A 20,562-nucleotide genomic window follows, 5' to 3' on the forward strand; every position below is an offset into this window, starting at 1 on the left:
GGGTGTCAGTATAATCCACACACCTGCCCCTGTACACGGTCTTGACCGGCTCCACAGCGAGAGCTGTAGCCACGAGGTCGTCAGCATTGTGGCGACGCCCACTGACCATCAGCAAGCCCTCGTTCTTCCCAACGACAAATATCAGACTCCCCTGAAACACAGGAGCAGACAGCAAACTCCGTTACACCGCTTTTACATACAACATTGTTTATAAATATGATGGTTGTTTAATTACGTGACGAATATCTTCATTACAAAAAAACAGGTCCTATAAAAAAAAAAAGATTTAACAGGTGCCAAAATGCATCTCAGTGTTACCATGACAACCACCAGTGTGTTTGATGTGTTTTAAAAAAAGTGCGCATTGTCCTTGTTTAATGTATTTAAACTTGTAATTTAGTGAGATTATAAACTGAACTCGTATGTAGCCCCGCCCCCTGAAAAAAAAGACAAAGTCTGTGTTTTTTTAATGGAAAGATGTGAATTTCACAATTTTTCTCTTACTGGTCCGACAAACCCAAGCAGTCCGGAGCGTACAAACGGGATTTCACCGATTGGAGCTCCACTTGCGTTCACAGGGATCACCTGCAGGTTTCAAGGAAATTAGATGAATTAAATTTGGTGGTGTGTGTGTGTGTGTGTGTGCGTGTGTGTGTGTGTGTGTGTGTGTGTGTGTGACTGCATCTCTCTCTGTAATCAGACCTCAAACGTGTTCTTGGTGACTCCCACCAGGCCGTAGTACATGGTTCCTCCAGCACGAGAGTTTACCACAATCTCTCCAATCTCATCCGTCTTGCAGAGCATCGGCGGCCCATCAGGCTTTACGATACACATCAGTGCTGACACACAATACACAGTGCAAAAGTTTGTACCCCCATAGTTTCAAACTATTTTCAAAAATCTGGCAACCAAAAACCAAACTCTTGGTGTTCTGCATCCAGAACGTTCACAGAAATGGTCACTCACCCCCAGGCATCACATGACCCACATCCTGCACAGTGAGGGCGGAATTCTTGTCCTCCGTGTTGACCCTGATGACCCCGTGACTCAGCCCCGTCATGGAGAGCACAGCCCGGGCAGGAAGCGGGGCACCAGGAACTCCAGGTCTGCACACATACACACAAGTTTGTCTCATAACATCAATATCGTCCTCAGTCGAGGTTCACATCATCACAGGTTTGTCTTCACAGTTGATGATTTTGTTTTTGCCGGTTCTGCTTCCTTTCCTCCGAAGCACATGAAGCCACTGGATCTTTAATCTGAATCTCATGCTGTAGAGGAAGGCACTAACGGCCCTCTTCATCATTCAGGAGCTCACACATGATCTGATTGGTTCGTACCACTGTGAGTGGGAGGGACGAGACAGTAACGCCCCTCTCTGCTGGAGAACAGAGCCGATCACCTCCTGTTCGACACTCGGCCAGGGACAGCTGTGGCTTTCGCAGATATCTAACTCCTGAACACTTTTCTATTGCGACATTTACACTTTAATGCGTCGTTTCTGCAGTGTGTTTAATTTTTGCAAGATGCTGAAAGCACTTCCACGTGTCTCTTTATATAATTATAATTACTGATCAGAGGTGGAAAAACCCGGGTGCAGAAAGTAAAAACCCTGCCACATTTTTGCTCCAGCCAATTCAATGAACCAGCTGATCCTAATTACCACATCCCCTAAGCCAGGTTGATGAGCTCATTGGTGAAATCACCTGTGTTGAGAGCACAGGCAGAAGGAAAACCTAAGCAGGACTTTTACTTTGTCAATCCAGTTTTTCCACCTCTGTTACTGATAGAATCAGCCTAATCAGCAAGGAAGACTTTCAGTGAAAGCTGCTCACTAGTGTGAACGAATAATTCTGATTTTATTTGTTACTTGAATCTTCATCGAGCCTTTTGATTGGCGATATCTCAGCGTCACTCTAGAATCTTTTTCCTTTTCATTTTTAAACACACAGGAAGTGACTCGAAAACCATCTTAGTTCAGTAACGTGAAAACGCCGTCTCCTTTAGAGCAGCATGTTGTCATGTGGTTTCTCAGGACACACCTGCGTATGGCCACAGTCATGGCCTCAGGGGACGTGGCACAGGGACAAATCACCTCCGGCTTCAGACCGTGAGTCTGGAACACATTCAGGAATGCATCACATGACGACACAGACCCTGAGAGAGAGAGAGAGAGAGAGAGACTTGACTTTTAAAAACATCTATAATTACTTCAATGTTCCATTTGTGTTTTTATCTACTGAAAGTAAAACTTAATAAAAATATAGAAGAAACGGTGCATTTGTAAACATTACTACAACTCATCAAATCCATTACACAAGGACCTTTCTTTATAAAAGTTATGCACACAAACACCATATGTAATAAAAAAATTTAAAAAATTAAAAATTAAATTAAAAAACTAAAAAAGTTACAAATTAAGAGCCAGTGAGCCGTCCCCTTCAAGTGAACATAAAACCTGTCTAATACCCCACAAATCTATAAAAGTGTCCAGGTCATTGGTCAGTTTGTAAAAAGCATGTTCTACTCAGAGACAAGCTGTAACTAACCCTTTCAAGCTCTGCACCACATCAGTCCAACCTCGGCCCTGTATCTGGTTTATTCTGGTCTTCCATATTGCCAATTTTGCACTTCCAAGTAAAAAGTTAATTAAAACCAGAGTCTGTCTTTTTTAATTGTCCAAAGATAAACAAAGGAACAGAAAATTTCTCCCCCAGCTTTTCCACCCACTCTTTCAGTATCCCAAACAGACCCACTAAACGAGAACAAAGAGACACTAAATGTTCTAATGCTTCTGGCTGGCTACAAAAGTGACATCCCTCCCCAGTGCTGGGATCCAGGTGAGCCTTGTGTCTGTTTGTAGCTATCGCTCCATGGATGATCCTCCACTGGAGGCCAGCTGTCCGTTTTTCAACAGGCGGCTTGTATAAAATCCGCCAGCAGCCTTTAGGGGTGCAGTCTGAAGTAAAAACCTGAGTCCACCTCGACTCCCTGACTTCGGCCAGAGAACGGAAGTTCAGTATTTTCACACAGCTGTGGTAGAGCTGCTTCTTCCTGCAAGAGCTCTATACAAGCCGCCTGTTGAAAAACGGACAGCTGGCCTCCAGTGGAGGATCATCCATGGAGTGATAGCTACAAACAGACACAAGGCTCACCTGGATCCCAGCACTGGGGAGGGATGTCACTTTTGTAACCAGCCAGAAACATTAGAACATTTAGTGTCTCTTTGTCCTCGTTTAGTGGGTCTGCTTAGGATACTGAAAGAGTGGGTGGAAAAGCTGGAGGAGAAATTTTCTGTTCCTTTGTTTATCTTTGCAACAGGAACCATCTGCAGCTCAACACCTCAAAGACCAAGGAGCTGGTCATTGACTTTGGGAGGTCCAGACCAAGGTCCAGACCAGTTCTGATCGAGGGAGTGGAGGTGGAGGCTGTGGATTCCTACAAGTACCTTGGGCTGTGGCTGGACAGCAAGCTGGACTGGACTTGCAACACCAAACACTTATACAGGAAGGGACAGAGCAGGCTATACGTCCTTAGGAGGCTGCGGTCCTTTAACATCTGCAGGAAACTCCTGTGGATGTTCTATCAGTCTGTGGTCACCAGTGTCCTGTTTTACACCGTGGTGTGCTTGGGGGGCAGCACATCCAAGAAGGACACATCCAGGCTGGACAAACTGATCAGGCGGGCCGGCTCTGTGGTCGGCATGAAGCTGGACTCTCTGGTGACGGTGGCAGAGAAGAGGTCTATGGACAAACTACTGAACATCATGGATGATGCCAGTCACCCTCTGCACACCGTCATCAGCAACCAGAGGAGCCTGTTCAGTGACAGAATGCTCCTTCCCAAGTGCAGGATGAACAGAGTCAAAAACTCCTTTGTCCCTCACGCCATCAGACTGTACAACTCCTCTCTGGGGGGGAGGAGGGGGAACAGGAGGACAGAGGACGGGAAGGAGCAGTAGCCTAGCCTAACAATAAGCAATACCGGACAATGTGCAATATAAAGTGCAATACCTCTCCTACCGCTGCCCCCCCCACCTTTCCCCCCTCCCTCCCCCCTCCCCCCTTCCTCTCTTCCCCACATCTTATTCTTTTTATATATTTGTATATGTAAATACTTAATTTATTTTAATTTATCTAGAAGTTTTCTCTATTTCTTTTCTCTGTTTATCTGTAATGATGCTGCTGGAATCTTAATTTCCCTGAGGGAACCCTCCCAAAGGGATCAATAAAGTTTTATCTAATCTAATCTAATCTAATCTAATCTAATCTAATCTAATCTAATCTAATCTAATCTAATCTAATCTAATCTAATCTAATCTATCTGAAGTTGCCCAGCGCTGGTGTTTTCAGGGACAGAAGCAGCCCGCTCTCCTCTCGCCACTCCTCAACAGCAGGCCTGATGCTTAGTGCGAGAAAGACGTAGTCCTGAACCTCATGCCATTGGTCAATTAGGGTACGGTTTTGGGCGTATACCCTCAGCGGTACAGTCAGGGACTCCCAGACCTCCTCCACTATCTTCCTCAGCATCCTGGAGGACCTGATGTTAGTGACTCTGCCAAGGCTTTCTGGAGATGTTCTTATAAGATGACCAAGTTTAACAATGCCAGCCTTGACAAACTTGGCTCTTAATGATGTGGAGGAAAGTGTGGTGGATGTGAAGAAGTCACCGTGGAACAGTGGCTCCTCAAAGATCCATGTTCCAGGTCTGGGGTCAGCGATCCTTGTGAACTTGAACGTCCTCCATGCTTCAAGCACTGAGTTGTAGAAAGGTGTTATTCCAGTCAGATCAACTTCAGAGGATATTAAGAAAAACAGCTGTTTGTCCAGTCCCAGCCGGCCAGCCTTCCTCAGAACCACCTGAGCAGAAGTCAACCAGCAATAGCCAGAGCAATATAGTAGCCGCCATGCCATCTGCAGTCTGAAAGCAGCAATTCTTGAGAGGATGTCCATGAGACTGTGTCCTCCCTCTGCTACACGGAGGTAGAGAACTGGTGCCTTCAGCCACTGTTGACCCGATGAGAAGTTGTTCACCAAGAGCCGCTGTACGTCCTTCACGAGGCCTGGTGATGGCACTAAGACGATCAGTCTATGCCAAAGAGAAGAGGCGACCAGGTTATTAGCTATCAGAACTCTTCCCCTGTAGGACAGCTGGGGAAGCAACCATTTCCATTTAGACAACCTGGCAACCACTTTCTCCAGCACTTCCTCCCAGTTCTGCTTTTGGAAGTCCTCACACCTTAGGTACACTCCTAGAACTTTAATACCTCTTTTCCCCCATCTTAGGTTCCCAGGAAGATCAGGGATGTCTCTTACGCTCCACTGACCTATCAAACAGGCTTCACATTTGTCCCAATTTACTTTGGGGGAGGAAGCGTTTTCATATACTGCCAGGCTTTCTTTAAGTTCCTGTGTATCTCTCTGATCTTGGATAAAAACATTGATGTCGTCTGCATAAGATGACACAATCACCTAAATTAATACAAAAATCACCTGTGGTAACTCCAGAACAATTCTGGATTGTCTTTGAAAGTCACAAGGAAAGAAAAAATACCGACATGCTCTTATATATATATATAATACCAACATTAACATTGTATAATTTACAGACATCAAAAACATGTCACATTAAAAATAAATTATCAAACATTGATCTGTCCGGGATGCAATAAGATTGATCTGCACTAATTAAAAACTCAATAAATTTTTTTTAATCTGTTTGATAAAACCTTTGAAAGGATTTTATAGTCTGAGCATAAAAGTGCTACGGGTCTCCAGTTCTTTAGCAGGGCCAGGTCTCCCTTCTTAGGCAGCAGTGAGAGAAACGCTCGCCTACAGGAAACCGGAAGTCTTCCTTTTTTAAAACACTCTTTAAAAACGTCTAAAAGGTCCCGTCCTAGTATTGCCCAGAAGTGTTTAAAAAAGTCTGAAGGAAGACCATCTGGTCCTGGAGCCCTGCCTGGTGCCATCTGAGATACCGCAGCAGTCAGTTCATCCAAGGTGATATCTGTGTTCAGTTGGTCTTGGTCCTCTGAGCTCAGTTGAGGAAGCCCCTGCAGAAGCTCTGCAGCAGATTCCATATCGCAGCTGTCTGCTCTGAACAGTTCTGTATAAAAGTCCACTGCAAGCTTCCTCATCTCAGCTGAGTCTGTGGTGATGTTTCCATCAGGGGGATGAAGACAGACCATTTGTTTCTTCTGAACCACAGATTTCTCCAAGTTAAAGAAGAAAGATGTTGGTGCATCCATGTCTTGAAGCTTGGTAAAATGTGCTCAGACTAATGCTCCTTTAGCTCTGTCTGTGAAATGGAGAGATTTTCCAAGTCCCTTATTTCTTTTTCTAGTTTCTGGACAGCTCTCTTGTTTTTTGTTGTGGAATGAGATGAGTACTGCTGACAGAAAACTCTAATTTGAGCCTTTCCTTCCTCCCACCACTCAGTAAGTGAAGGAAAGGTGTTTTTCTCAGATCTCCAGTAGGCCCAAAATAGTTTAAAATTTTCACAAAAATTAAAGTCGTGTAATAATTTAACATTAAAATGCCAAAAGGGCTTTGGTTTTCCAGTGGGAGATAAAAAAAAAAAGCTCTGCCATCAGATATCTTAACCCAAGTGTACTGTTGGACTGAAGGGTGCTTCATCCTCCATGCATCGACCACATCAGCTTTCTTTAAAACATTCGATAAAATGGAGGAGGACTGAATGTGCGGCTCGTCTCCAGCTCTGTCTAAAGTAAAATCTGTGCAACAGTTCCAGTCTCCCCCCATTAAAACACACCCCCCTGGATCACTGCAATTTAATTTTCCCTTTAATAAGTTAAACACCCCATCACGCGCCGAGCCTCGGTTTGGTGCATAAACATTAATAAAACTAAAGGTAAAGTCCTGTATTTCAGCCTTCACCATGAGAACTCTGACTTTCACCAACTCTGTGCTTGACATAATGTTTATATCTAAAAAAGGAGAAAATAAAATAGCAACTCCTGCACTCAAATTCGTCCCGTGGCTAAGAACATACTGCCCCCCCACCCCCCCAATCCCAATCCACTTCATTTAAATCATCGCTGTGTTTCCTTGAGTAAAATAACATCTAATCTTTTTTGCCTAATGACTTCAGTTAATAAAGCTCTTTTCTGTGCATCTCTTCCTCCATTTATATTGAAAGAAGCTACTCAAACCCTGCATGTTGGAAAATGAGAGACAGAGCAGTAAAGAATCAGACAGAAAGAACCAGCAGAGATGAAACACCTGGTGTTGAAAACTTTTATTTTATAAGTTTCATTTTCTTTACCATTCTACTTTTAGACCTTTCCTCAGACCAGTGAGATGTTTCTTTAAACAAAGCCGCTTCTTTTCATCTAGAAAATCTATGTCAGCAGCTCTATGAAGAGTAGCAACTGATTTAATAAACTTTTCAACATCAGGGAAATAATCTTTAGTGTTCACTTTTTTACCGAAAGTCTCGTCCAGAAAGCTATTGATCTCTTCTAACGAATACAGTTGTGAAATGCTGTCTGCTACAGAGGCGCTGTCAGTCAGAGTTACACTCCATATCAGTCACACTGTTACCATAGCAACCATCCGACTTCATCATCTCTGCCCCACTGTCGGGTCTAACGTTTAAGAAATCAGCCTTTGTAAAACCAGACACTTTGTATCTTGCTGAGATCTCCCCACACCACCCTCCCCCTGCTCCGTCCTGCTCCGTTCAGCTTCCATCAACTCCGCTGAAACACTGCCACCAACGTCCGTAGCATCAGGCGCGGAGCTTCCGGACTCAATTTGAGCAGGCAGAGCAGATTCAGATGACATTATCCAACCGCTGTTCAACTTCCCGCTGTCAGTCACAACATCCACACCACTGCCCCCCTCCCCACCATCAGTCACAACATCCACACCACTGCCCCCTCCTCACCATCAGTCACAATATCCACACCACTGCCCCCTCCCCACCATCAGTCACAACATCCACACCACTGCCCCCTCCCCACCATCAGTCACAACATCCACACCACTGCCCCCTCCCCACCATCAGTTACAACATCCACACCACTGCCCCCTCCCCACCATCAGTTACAACATCCACACCACTGCCCCCTCCCCACCATCAGTCACAACATCCACACCACTGCCCCCTCCCCACCATCAGTTACAACATCCACACCACTGCCCCCCTCCCCACCATCAGTCACAACATCCACACCACTGCCCCCCTCCCCACCATCAGTCACAATATCCACACCACTGCCCCCTCCCCACCATCAGTCACAATATCCACACCACTGCCCCCTCCCCACCATCAGTCACAACATCCACACCACTGCCCCCTCCCCACCATCAGTTACAACATCCACACCACTGCCCCCCTCCCCACCATCAGTCACAACATCCACACCACTGCCACCCTCCCCACCATCAGTTACAACATCCACACCACTGCCCCCCTCCCCACCATCAGTCACAACATCCACACCACTGCCCCCCTCCCCACCATCAGTCACAATATCCACACCACTGCCCCCTCCCCACCATCAGTCACAACATCCACACCACTGCCCCCCCACCATCAGTCACAACATCCACACCACTGCCCCCTCCCCACCATCAGTCACAATATCCACACCATTGCCCCCCACCCCACCATCAGTTACAACATCCACACCACTGCCCCCTCCCCACCATCAGTCACAACATCCACATCACTGCCCCCCTCCCCACCATCAGTCACAATATCCACACCACTGCCCCCTCCCCACCATCAGTCACAACATCCACACCACTGCCCCCCTCCACACCATCAGTCACAACATCCACACCACTGCCCCCTCCCCACCATCAGTTACAACATCCACACCACTGCCCCCCTCCCCACCATCAGTCACAACATCCACACCACTGCCCCCCTCCCCACCATCAGTTACAACATCCACACCACTGCCCCCCTCCCCACCATCAGTCACAACATCCACACCACTGCCCCCCTCCCCACCATCAGTCACAATATCCACACCACTGCCCCCTCCCCACCATCAGTCACAACATCCACACCACTGCCCCCCTCCCCACCATCAGTCACAATATCCACACCACTGCCCCCTCCCCACCATCAGTCACAACATCCACACCACTGCCCCCCTCCCCACCATCAGTCACAATATCCACACCACTGCCCCCTCCCCACCATCAGTCACAACATCCACACCACTGCCCCCCACCATCAGTCACAACATCCACACCACTGCCCCCTCCCCACCATCAGTCACAATATCCACACCATTGCCCCCCACCCCACCATCAGTCACAACATCCACACCACTGCCCCCTCCCCACCATCAGCCACAATATCCACACCACTGCCCCCCTCCCCACCATCAGTCACAATATCCACACCACTGCCCCCTCCCCACCATCAGTCACAATATCCACACCACTGCCCCCTCCCCACCATCAGTCACAATATCCACACCACTGCCCCCTCCCCACCATCAGTCACAATATCCACACCACTGCCCCCCTCCCCACCATCAGTCACAATATCCACACCACTGCCCCCCCACCATCAGTCACAACATCCACACCACTGCCCCCCTCCCCACCATCAGTCACAATATCCACACCACTGCCCCCTCCCCACCATCAGTCACAACATCCACACCACTGCCCCCCTCCCCACCATCAGTCACAACATCCACACCACTGCCCCCCTCCCCACTATGAGTCACAACATCCACACCACTGCCCCCCTCCCCACCATCAGTCACAACATCCACACCACTGCCCCCTCCCCACCATCAGTCACAACATCCACACCACTGCCCCCCTCCCCACCATCAGTCACAATATCCACACCACTGCCCCCTCCCCACCATCAGTCACAATATCCACACCACTGCCCCCTCCCCACCATCAGTCACAATATCCACACCACTGCCCCCCTCCCCACCATCAGTCACAATATCCACACCACTGCCCCCCCACCATCAGTCACAACATCCACACCACTGCCCCCTCCCCACCATCAGTCACAACATCCACACCACTGCCCCCTCCCCACCATCAGTCACAACATCCACACCACTGCCCCCTCCCCACCATCAGTTACAACATCCACACCACTGCCCCCCTCCCCACCATCAGTCACAACATCCACACCACTGCCCCCTCCCCACCATCAGTTACAACATCCACACCACTGCCCCCTCCCCACCATCAGTCACAATATCCACACCATTGCCCCCCACCCCACCATCAGTTACAACATCCACACCACTGCCCCCTCCCCACCATCAGTCACAACATCCACATCACTGCCCCCCTCCCCACCATCAGTCACAATATCCACACCACTGCCCCCTCCCCACCATCAGTCACAACATCCACACCACTGCCCCCCTCCACACCATCAGTCACAACATCCACACCACTGCCCCCTCCCCACCATCAGTTACAACATCCACACCACTGCCCCCCTCCCCACCATCAGTCACAACATCCACACCACTGCCCCCCTCCCCACCATCAGTTACAACATCCACACCACTGCCCCCCTCCCCACCATCAGTCACAACATCCACACCACTGCCCCCCTCCCCACCATCAGTCACAATATCCACACCACTGCCCCCTCCCCACCATCAGTCACAACATCCACACCACTGCCCCCCTCCCCACCATCAGTCACAATATCCACACCACTGCCCCCTCCCCACCATCAGTCACAACATCCACACCACTGCCCCCCTCCCCACCATCAGTCACAATATCCACACCACTGCCCCCTCCCCACCATCAGTCACAACATCCACACCACTGCCCCCCACCATCAGTCACAACATCCACACCACTGCCCCCTCCCCACCATCAGTCACAATATCCACACCATTGCCCCCCACCCCACCATCAGTCACAACATCCACACCACTGCCCCCTCCCCACCATCAGCCACAATATCCACACCACTGCCCCCCTCCCCACCATCAGTCACAATATCCACACCACTGCCCCCTCCCCACCATCAGTCACAATATCCACACCACTGCCCCCTCCCCACCATCAGTCACAATATCCACACCACTGCCCCCTCCCCACCATCAGTCACAATATCCACACCACTGCCCCCCTCCCCACCATCAGTCACAATATCCACACCACTGCCCCCCCACCATCAGTCACAACATCCACACCACTGCCCCCCTCCCCACCATCAGTCACAATATCCACACCACTGCCCCCTCCCCACCATCAGTCACAACATCCACACCACTGCCCCCCTCCCCACCATCAGTCACAACATCCACACCACTGCCCCCCTCCCCACTATGAGTCACAACATCCACACCACTGCCCCCCTCCCCACCATCAGTCACAACATCCACACCACTGCCCCCTCCCCACCATGAGTCACAACATCCACACCACTGCCCCCCTCCCCACCATCAGTCACAATATCCACACCACTGCCCCCTCCCCACCATCAGTCACAATATCCACACCACTGCCCCCTCCCCACCATCAGTCACAATATCCACACCACTGCCCCCCTCCCCACCATCAGTCACAATATCCACACCACTGCCCCCCCACCATCAGTCACAACATCCACACCACTGCCCCCTCCCCACCATCAGTCACAACATCCACACCACTGCCACCCTCCCCACCATCAGTTACAACATCCACACCACTGCCCCCTCCCCACCATCAGTCACAACATCCACACCACTGCCCCCTCCCCACCATCAGTTACAACATCCACACCACTGCCCCCCTCCCCACCATCAGTCACAACATCCACACCACTGCCCCCTCCCCACCATCAGTTACAACATCCACACCACTGCCCCCTCCCCACATTCAAAACATTTCATGCTCCCTGAACTCACATACACCATGTAATACCCTTCCTCATGTTTAACACGGAAGGAAACTTCCAGTGTTTGAATCGGGGAGTCCAAAAACATGAACACTTGTCTCTGTAGAGACTGAACATGCTTCAATTTATCATTCCTACAGCCCAAACTCACCGTCCGGAATCCGCTCACAAACTTCCCGAAGTGCTTCAGTTCTCGCTCCAGCGCCTTGTTAGGAATAAACGGAGGGACTCCGGACACAGTTACCCGGACAGAGGGCACCGCCAGCAGGAAAACTTGGACAAATTCATTATTTATATATATAGGAGCTGATTAACAAGCTCCTGTTGTTTCATAAACACAACCACCACTTTATTCATGCAGGAAGCACACACGATGTTTCCATAACCCACTTGTTCTCCGACCGCGAGCAACACCTGCTCCACCGGAGCCATAGGTCGTGGTACCACCCTTACTCCATGTTTCAAGGACAGGGGCAGCATCCTGTGGGACGCCATCCCTGCCAAACAGCCAACAAACAAACACACACACACACACACACACACACACACACACACACACACACACTAAACCACACTACCAACAACTACAAAATTCTCAGAAATTAAATATCACAAGAAAAAACAAGAGAAAAGTTTAGAAAAGAAAATTGCAAGCTCTCAGCCAACACCCACCACACCCTCCACCACCAATCTCCCAGCATGCAGTGCAGAGAGAGAGAGAGGGCATCAGAGAGAGAGAGAGAGAGAGAGAGAGAGGGAAAGGGAGAGATTTGAGATTTTACGGTATGTCCCCTTTATTCAATCATTGAAGACAGCTCTACTTCAGAAACAATATATAAATATCACTGAAATAATGTGCAAATATCCATCCATTATCTGTAGCTGCTTTATCCTGTTCTACAGGGTTGCAGGCGAGCTGGAGCCTATCCCAGCTGACTATGGGCGAAAGGCGGGGTTCACCCTGGACAAGTCGCCAGGTCATCACAGGGCTGACACATAGACACAGACAACCATTCACACTCACATTCACACCTACGCTCAATTTAGAGTCACCAGTTAACCTAACCTGCATGTCTTTGGACTGTGGGGGAAACCGGAGCACCCGGAGGAAACCCACGCGGACACGGGGAGAACATGCAAACTCCACACAGAAAGGCCCTCGCCGGCCCCGGGGCTCGAACCCAGGACCTTCTTGCTGTGAGGCAACAGCGCTAACCACTACACCACCATGCCGCCCAACAATATCTCAATGAACACAAACAATTTCCAAAATGTTGACAAGACAAAGTTTAATATAACATCTGTTTAACTTATAACGTGAAAGTAAGGTTAATAATATAAACTTAGATTACACATTTTTCAGTTTTACTCAAATTAAGGTGGTGCAAAAATGAGTACACCCCACAACAAAAACTACTACATCTAGTACTTTGTATGGCCTCCATGATTTTTAATGACAGCACGAAGTCTTCTAGGCATGGAATGAACAAGTTGGCGACATTTTGCAACATCAATCTTTTTCCATTCTTCAATAACGACCTCTTTTAGTGACTGGATGCTGGATGGAGAGTGATGCTCAACTTGTCTCTTCAGAATTCCCCATAGGTGTTCGATTGGGTTCAGATCAGGAGACATACTTGGCTACTGAATCACTTTCACCCTGTTCTTCTTCAGAAATCCAACAGTGGCCTTAGATGTGTGTTTAGTCATGTTGGAAAAGTGCACAACGACCAAGGGCACTGTGGTATAGCTGGAAAATTATTATTTGTTCCTCACAGAGTAACAGTTGCAGTTACAGGTACCGTAGTTTACATGTCATTCACCCTTTTTGAGGCTGTAGTACAGACCTGGGCATTTTACGGCCCGCGGGCCGCATCCGGCCCTTTGGTTCATTCTGACCGGCCCGCGTAAGGTTAATTAGAAATTACAAAATAAACGTATTTTCTAGTGCTGTCAAAAATGTCGCGTTATTAACGCGTTAACTTGAACTCAATTTTAACGGCGATAATTTTTTTATCGCGAGATTAACGCTCTGTGACATGATGCCACACCCCGCACAGCCAGAGTCCTCTGCCCTCCCCCGAAGAGCCACGGTGCTCGGCTTAGGTTTCGTTTTCCCATCGGCGGCTCCAGCCCCACTTTGCAGTGGCTGTGACAAGACGTGTTATGCTCTGCAATAAAAAAAAAAACCATTGGTACAACCAGTGTTCGAACTATGCCGATATTTTCGGGGGGTCCCTTTTTTTCCCTTGGGGGGGTGCTTGCGCTTGTCTCAGAGCGCGGATCTCCATCGTGCGCTCACTTCGGATATGCAAATGCTTCTCGTTACACATGATTGCTATGTCAATAAACATCATTTTGCCAATATTTTAGAGACCCCCCAACATTTCCCAAATCATGTTTTTCAAGGGATCTCATGTCTGTTTCAGGGGATCTCGGATCCCCCGAGTACCCCCGTAGTTCGAACGGTGAGCAAGCCCATTCACTTTTTTATGCTGATAAGAGAATTACAATGGTTTTTCATGTGACAAAAATGTGCGATTAAATTGCGATTAATCGCGAGTTAACTATGACAGTCGCGATATTCATCGCAATTAAATATTTTAATCGCTTGACAGCACTAGTATTTTCTAATTTTACCTCATGCATGGACTGAATGTGCATTGCTTTTATTTTGAAGTTGTGTTCAACAAAAACGCAATGCACGCGACAGGAACAAGACATGAAATCCCATGAAACCTAATCCCGCGATAACTACTTTCGTAATTTGTCCAGACCAACCACAAACTTGTACGTCATCCTTCAAACGGTCCAGCCAATCACATAGTGTGACGTCAGCAGCAGGCGCCGGAGCCCAAGCCGATCTGATACCTACACCGAATCGACACAGCATCATTATTATAATATGATGTATCTTGCTTGATATTTGGAGTAGAAAGACAATATTGTGATGCCTTTATTGTGTTTTGGGGGTGAATGTGACTGAAAAAAAAAATGGTACAAACGTTCACATTTTGTTAACCATTGTTTTGGGAAATTTGATTGAATAAATGACATTTTTGTAAGGCAACCTCGTTTTTTCCATACTCTTACCAGTCTTAGCAGCTTGTAAAAACAATGTTATTTACTGCTTTATATAAAGAAATACAATTAATATTATGCAGAATTTAGTTCAGCCTTTTGGTCCGGCCCTCCACAAAATTTTCTGTTTCTCATGTGGCCCCATGGAAAAAATAATTGCCCACCCCTGCTGTAGTACCTGAGAGTCCAGTAGGGGGCATATGTGGATTAGCAGAGGTCAAGGTTGGTGTTGAATGTACAAGAAGTGTAACCGGAAGTGGGGTCCAGGTTGTTGTTGTTATCCTGCCATGCTGTCCATGGTCCAGTAAAAAACCCGCTAAACTATATTCCTGCTGTGTGGACATTCATTCTTTTTTTTATGAAAATGCAATATCTTTTTGGCGATGAGGTGTAGTTTGGGGGAAGGAAGCCATCGTACAGACGTTAAAAAAAGAAAAAAGAGAGAGAAACGCCAGCTAGGAAGAGGAGAAAATAAAGCCGAAGGTAAAGATGGCTACAATTGGCACGCTAGTAGCATTTGATCCCAAGAATCAGACGTGGGATGAGTATACTGAAATACTCGAACAGTTTTTCGCAGCCAATGGAATTAACGAGGCGGAAAAACAAAGAGCTATACTGATAAGTGTCGTCAGAGCAGCAACCTACAGCCTGATGCGTAACTTGCTCAGCCCGGCCAAGCCCAAAAACAAAACCTTCCAAGAGCTGGTTCTCCTGATGAAAAATCATTTTGATCCAAAACTCAGTGAAATTGTGCAAAGGTACAAATTTGATTCCCACACCCGCAAGCCCAATGAAACAGTCATGGAATACGTGGTGGAGCTGCATCGCCTGGCTCAGGATTGTAACTATGGTAACACGTTGCAACAGATGTTGAGAGACAGGATCGTCTGTGGAATCAATGATGACAGAATCCAGAAACGTCTCCTGTCAGAAGCGTAGCTCACTTTTGACAAGGCTCTGTCAATTGCCGTGTCACTGGAGACTGCAAATAAAAATGCCCAAGATCTGCAGACCTCGGGCGCGACAGCAAAATGCTTCAGCATAACCAAGGGGCAGCGGGAGACTCGCACCTTTAAAGGAGAAAGTAGAGAGTGTTATCGATGCAACGGAACCAGGCACACAGCAGCTGACTGTAAGTACAAACAAGAAAAATGTCATGCTTGTGGTAAAGTGGGACACTTAGCAAGAGCTTGTCGGAGCAAAGCTAAATAGAGTGGATTTGTAAAAATAAAGGAGACAAAGCAGAGTTCACATTATCGTTCTCGCAAAGTACATGATGCAGAGGATGTAACAAAGAGTGATAGTTCAGAAGCGGACCCCTTCACGCTGAACTGCATCAAGTGCAAACAAGAGTATCAGAGCAAGCTGTACAGATTAGGGCGCCGGAGTGTGGGGTACTTGAGAAAAGTAGACCCCTACACTGTAGATATGCAACTTGATGGAAAAGATGTCAATTTCGAAATTGATACTGGATGTTGCTTAACAGTAATGAATGAAGAGACATTCAAAGGGACATGGAAACACACCAAACCCCCTAGTCTGAGGCTCATGAAAATTAAGCTGGAAACTTACACAGGGGAGCCTGTTAAGGTGATTGGTGCAACGCTTGTCAGAGTCAGATACAAGCAGCAGGAAAGGAATCTGCCCCTTGTGGTGGTCGAAGGAGACGGCCCCACCTTGCTAGGATGGGGCTGGCTAGAGGAAATATGTCTGGACTGGAGAGAAATAAAAAACAGTCGTAAAGCCAGAAAAGTGCACCAGGTCAAGACAATAGAAAATCCACTACAGCAAATGTTAAATAAACATGAGGATGTATTCAAAGACGAGTTGGGCACCCTGAAAGGCACCAAAGCTACCATTCATGTAAAACATGATGCCCCCCCACGTTTCTTCCATCCACAATCTGTTCTCTTTGCCATGCGAGCAAAAGTAGACGAGGAAATAGACAGACTGTTGAAAGAAGGCATCATCTCGCCAATGAAATACGCTGAATGGGCGGCGCCAGTTGTACCAATTCTGAAGCCAACAGGGACTATAAGGCTGTGTGGAGATTACAAGCTTACTGTAAATACAGTGGCTTCCCTGGAACAGTATCCAATACCCAGAATGGAGGACCTGTTTGCAGCACTTTCTGGAGGAAAGCAGTTCTCCAAATTGGACATGAGCCACGCCTACCAACAAATACTTCTGAATGATGAATCCAAAAAGTATGTGACAGTGAGCACACACCGGGGGCTGTTCACGTACAACAGACTGCCTTTTGGAGTGGCATCTGCGCCAGCCATATTTCAGAGGACAATGGAAGGCCTCTTAAAAGGGATACCTCTTGTAGTGGTGTACTTAGATGACATTTTGGTGAGCGGGATGGATGAGGCAGACCACCTGCGGAATCTGGATGAGGTGTTGTCAAGGTTGGAGGAGGCTGGTTTGCGGTTGAAAAGAACTAATGCCGCTTTTCCACTACAAACGCGGCTGAGTTGGGCTGAGCCGTGCCGTGCTGAGTTGGGCTGAGTCGAGCTGAGCGGGGCTATTGGAGTTGCATTTCGACTACCACCGCGCTGAACCGTGCTGGCTGGAAGTGGGTGGACACATTGGGTGGAGTTAGCGAAAGTGGGTGGACGTCACGTGATGTCGTTAAGCAGCGCAAACAGTGACATCAGTGATCTTTTAAGCGGTAGTCTCACGACCCGGATAGTAAACAATAAACATGGAGGACATGGAGTCGTTAGTGTTGCTGGTCTTGGTGCTGTGGCTTGTTGTCACCGACAACGCCAACAGATACTGGCAAGAGCGTATAGATGAGGCGAGGCGCATAAGGCTCCAAAAATTCTCGTAATTCATAATTATTCTTCTTCCGGGTTTACGGTGTTTACAGATCCCAGCGTGCTCGCGGGGCGTGTGTGGGCATGTGAGGACACTCCTCCTCACCAATCAGTGCACAGGGGAGTGTCTGCTCACGCCCCCAGCCTCACTCAGCTCGGTTTGGCTCGCTTCAGCCCCACTCCAAAACCGTGCGAGTTTTGGGTGCTAAGCAGGGCTGAAGCGAGCTGAGTCGTGCTGTTTTGAGATAGTCGAAACGCGAGCCATGTCGGGCTGAAGTGAGCTGAAGCGAGCTGAAGTGAGCTGAAAAAGGGTAGTGGAAAAGGCCATAAGTGTGCCTTCATGCAAAAAGAAGTGGAATACTTGGGGCACATAGTGGACGCACAGGGGCTCCATCCTGTGGAGAAGAAAGTTAAAGCCATCATGAAGGCCCCTACTCCCACAAAATGTTACAGAACTCAAAGCATACTTGGGTTTATTAAACTACTACAACAAATTCCTTCCCAACCTGGCAACCCTGTTAGCTCCCCTGCATGAACTTTTAAGACATGATGTGAGCTGGATATGGAAAAAGAAACAAGAGGAAGCTTTCCAGAAATCAAAGAATCTGCTGAACTCCGCAGATGTGTTAGTTCATTACTCTGCTGACCGACAGTTCTCTCATGTGATGCATCCCCATACTGTGTGGGCTCCGTATGTCACACAAAATGGATGATGGCACTGAAAGACCCTTGGGGTTCATGTCACGCACACTCTCACCTACTGAGAAGAGGTATTCTCAGCTTGACAAGGAAGGCTTAGCTGTCATATTTGGCATCAAGAAATTTCACAAATACCTGTATGGCAGAGTTTTCACTATTTATACAGATCATAAACCGCTGATCTCTCTCTTCAATGTAAAAAAGCCTATACCTCAGATGGGCTCACCGAGAGTTCAACGATGGGCTGTGACACTGAGCGCCTATGAGTACAACATTGTGTACAAGCCAGGCAAACAACATGCAAATGCAGATGCACTCAGCAGATTGCCGGTGTCAGAAATAGCACCTGAAAAAGAAATGACTGAACAAGTATTGATGATGGATGTACTGGATGACACACTAGTTGACACCACACAAATCAAATGCTGGACCGCTAAGGATGTCATCTTGTCCCAAGTCCATGAAAGTCCACCTTAAAAGGCTGGCCTGCACAGACAGACATGCGCTTCAAGCCATATCAACAAAGGAAAATGGAACCGAGTGTGAGGAATGGGTGTGTGCTCTGGGGAGCCAGAGTAATTATTCCCACTAAAGGCAGAGACAAAATACTGAAACTCCTGCACCAGACTCATACAGGCATGTCAAAAATGAAAGGTTTGGTGAGGTCATATGTATGGTGGCCAGGTATGGATGAGAACATTGAGAGAAATGTAGTCATGTGAGGAGTGTCAAAAATACCACAAGTCATCACCCACTGCACCATTACACCCCTGGGAGTGGCTGGAGTCGCCATGGTCCAGGATCCATGTGGACTATGCAGGGCCTTTCCTTGGGGAGATGTTTCTGCTCATTGTCGATGCTCATTCTAAGTGGATGGACGTTTACCCTGTGAAATCGGCTACATCACAGGCTACAATTGAGAAACTGTGACAGAGTTTTAGTGTGTTTGGTCTGCCTAAAATGTTAGTCTCAGACAATGGAACGTGTTTCACCAGTGCTGAATTTGAGACTTTCATGAAACAAAATGGCATTGATCATGTGAGGTCAGCACCTTTCCACCCTTCCTCCAATGGTCTGGCCGAGAGGGCGGTCCAAACCTTCAAGGAGGGGATGAAGAAAATAAAAGGTGACACACTACAAACCAGACTGTCAAGATTTCTGTTCAGTTATCACATCACACCGCATACAACAACAGGCTTGTGACCTGCAGAGTTGATGATGTCACGGAGACTTAGATCAGCTTTAGACATTCTCATGCCTGATGTGAAAACAAAAGTGCAGCAAAGTCAACTGAAACAGAAAGAAAATCATGACACCAAGAAAAGACTGAGAAGTTTTGCACCAGGGGACAATGTGTTTGTCAGAAACTACTCCTACGGTCCAAAGTGGAGCCCAGCTGTCGTCACAAGCTCATCAGGTCCAGTGTCATACACCGTCACCATCGGGAATGGTCACATCTGGAAACGGCACGTGGATCAGGTTAGAGCAGGATTGGCAGACACTGTTCCCAGCAAACCGGACATCGCGTTGGAGCCACTGCCTGAGGGAAAAGTGGACACTGAGGGCTTCTTGCCTTCAATGATGGACATAACACCACAACGTTCATCGTCTGAGCCATAGGACTTCCAGCCTGCTCCAGAGATTCAGGTTCAACCAGGCTCGGTTGCCCCAGTGGTGCGACGTTCCCAGAGAGAGAGACGTCCACATGTGCATCTCAAGGACTTTGTTAGATAGAGTGAGATCTTTCCAGGAATAGAGCAGCAATGCGCTCTGATCTCACTGGAAGGACGTACCTTCCTAGTTTAGGTTTAAAAAAAAAAAAGAAAGTTCCACTATCATATGTTAATGCTTGTTGTGTGTATGATACAGTGTTCATTTACATATAGGAGCTGTTAACCTAAGGGGGAGGAGATGTGGTATAGCCGGAAAATTATTGTTTGTTCCTCACAGAGTAACAGTTGCAGTTACAGGTAGTTTACATGTAGTACCTGAGAGTCCAGTAGGGAGCGTATGTGACTTAGCAGAGGTCAAGGTTGGTGTTGAATGTGCAAGAAGTGTAACCGGAAGTGGGGTCCAGGTTGTTGTTGTTATCCTG

The 20,562-nt window shown here is 47.8% G+C and overlaps 1 protein-coding gene across 5 annotated transcripts in view; it reads right to left on the bottom strand.

Moving 5' to 3' along the window:
* dip2bb (disco-interacting protein 2 homolog Bb) overlaps positions 1–20,562 on the bottom strand; it is a 187,916-nt gene that overhangs the window by 56,499 nt on the left and 110,855 nt on the right. For 4 of the 5 annotated variants that reach the window (XM_060920263.1, XM_060920260.1, XM_060920261.1 and 1 more), the window contains 5 exons: positions 2,043–2,157; positions 967–1,106; positions 703–839; positions 505–585; positions 24–151 (listed from right to left, as the gene is read on the bottom strand). In XM_060920263.1, coding sequence (XP_060776246.1) covers positions 24–151; positions 505–585; positions 703–839; positions 967–1,106; positions 2,043–2,157 — 601 coding nt within the window. The remainder of the gene's footprint in view (positions 1–23; positions 152–504; positions 586–702; positions 840–966; positions 1,107–2,042; positions 2,158–20,562) is intronic. The other variant, XM_060920264.1, reaches the window with a different exon arrangement.

This window comes from Neoarius graeffei, chromosome 4 (assembly GCF_027579695.1).
Source record: "Neoarius graeffei isolate fNeoGra1 chromosome 4, fNeoGra1.pri, whole genome shotgun sequence".
NCBI classification, from domain to species: domain Eukaryota; kingdom Metazoa; phylum Chordata; class Actinopteri; order Siluriformes; family Ariidae; genus Neoarius; species Neoarius graeffei.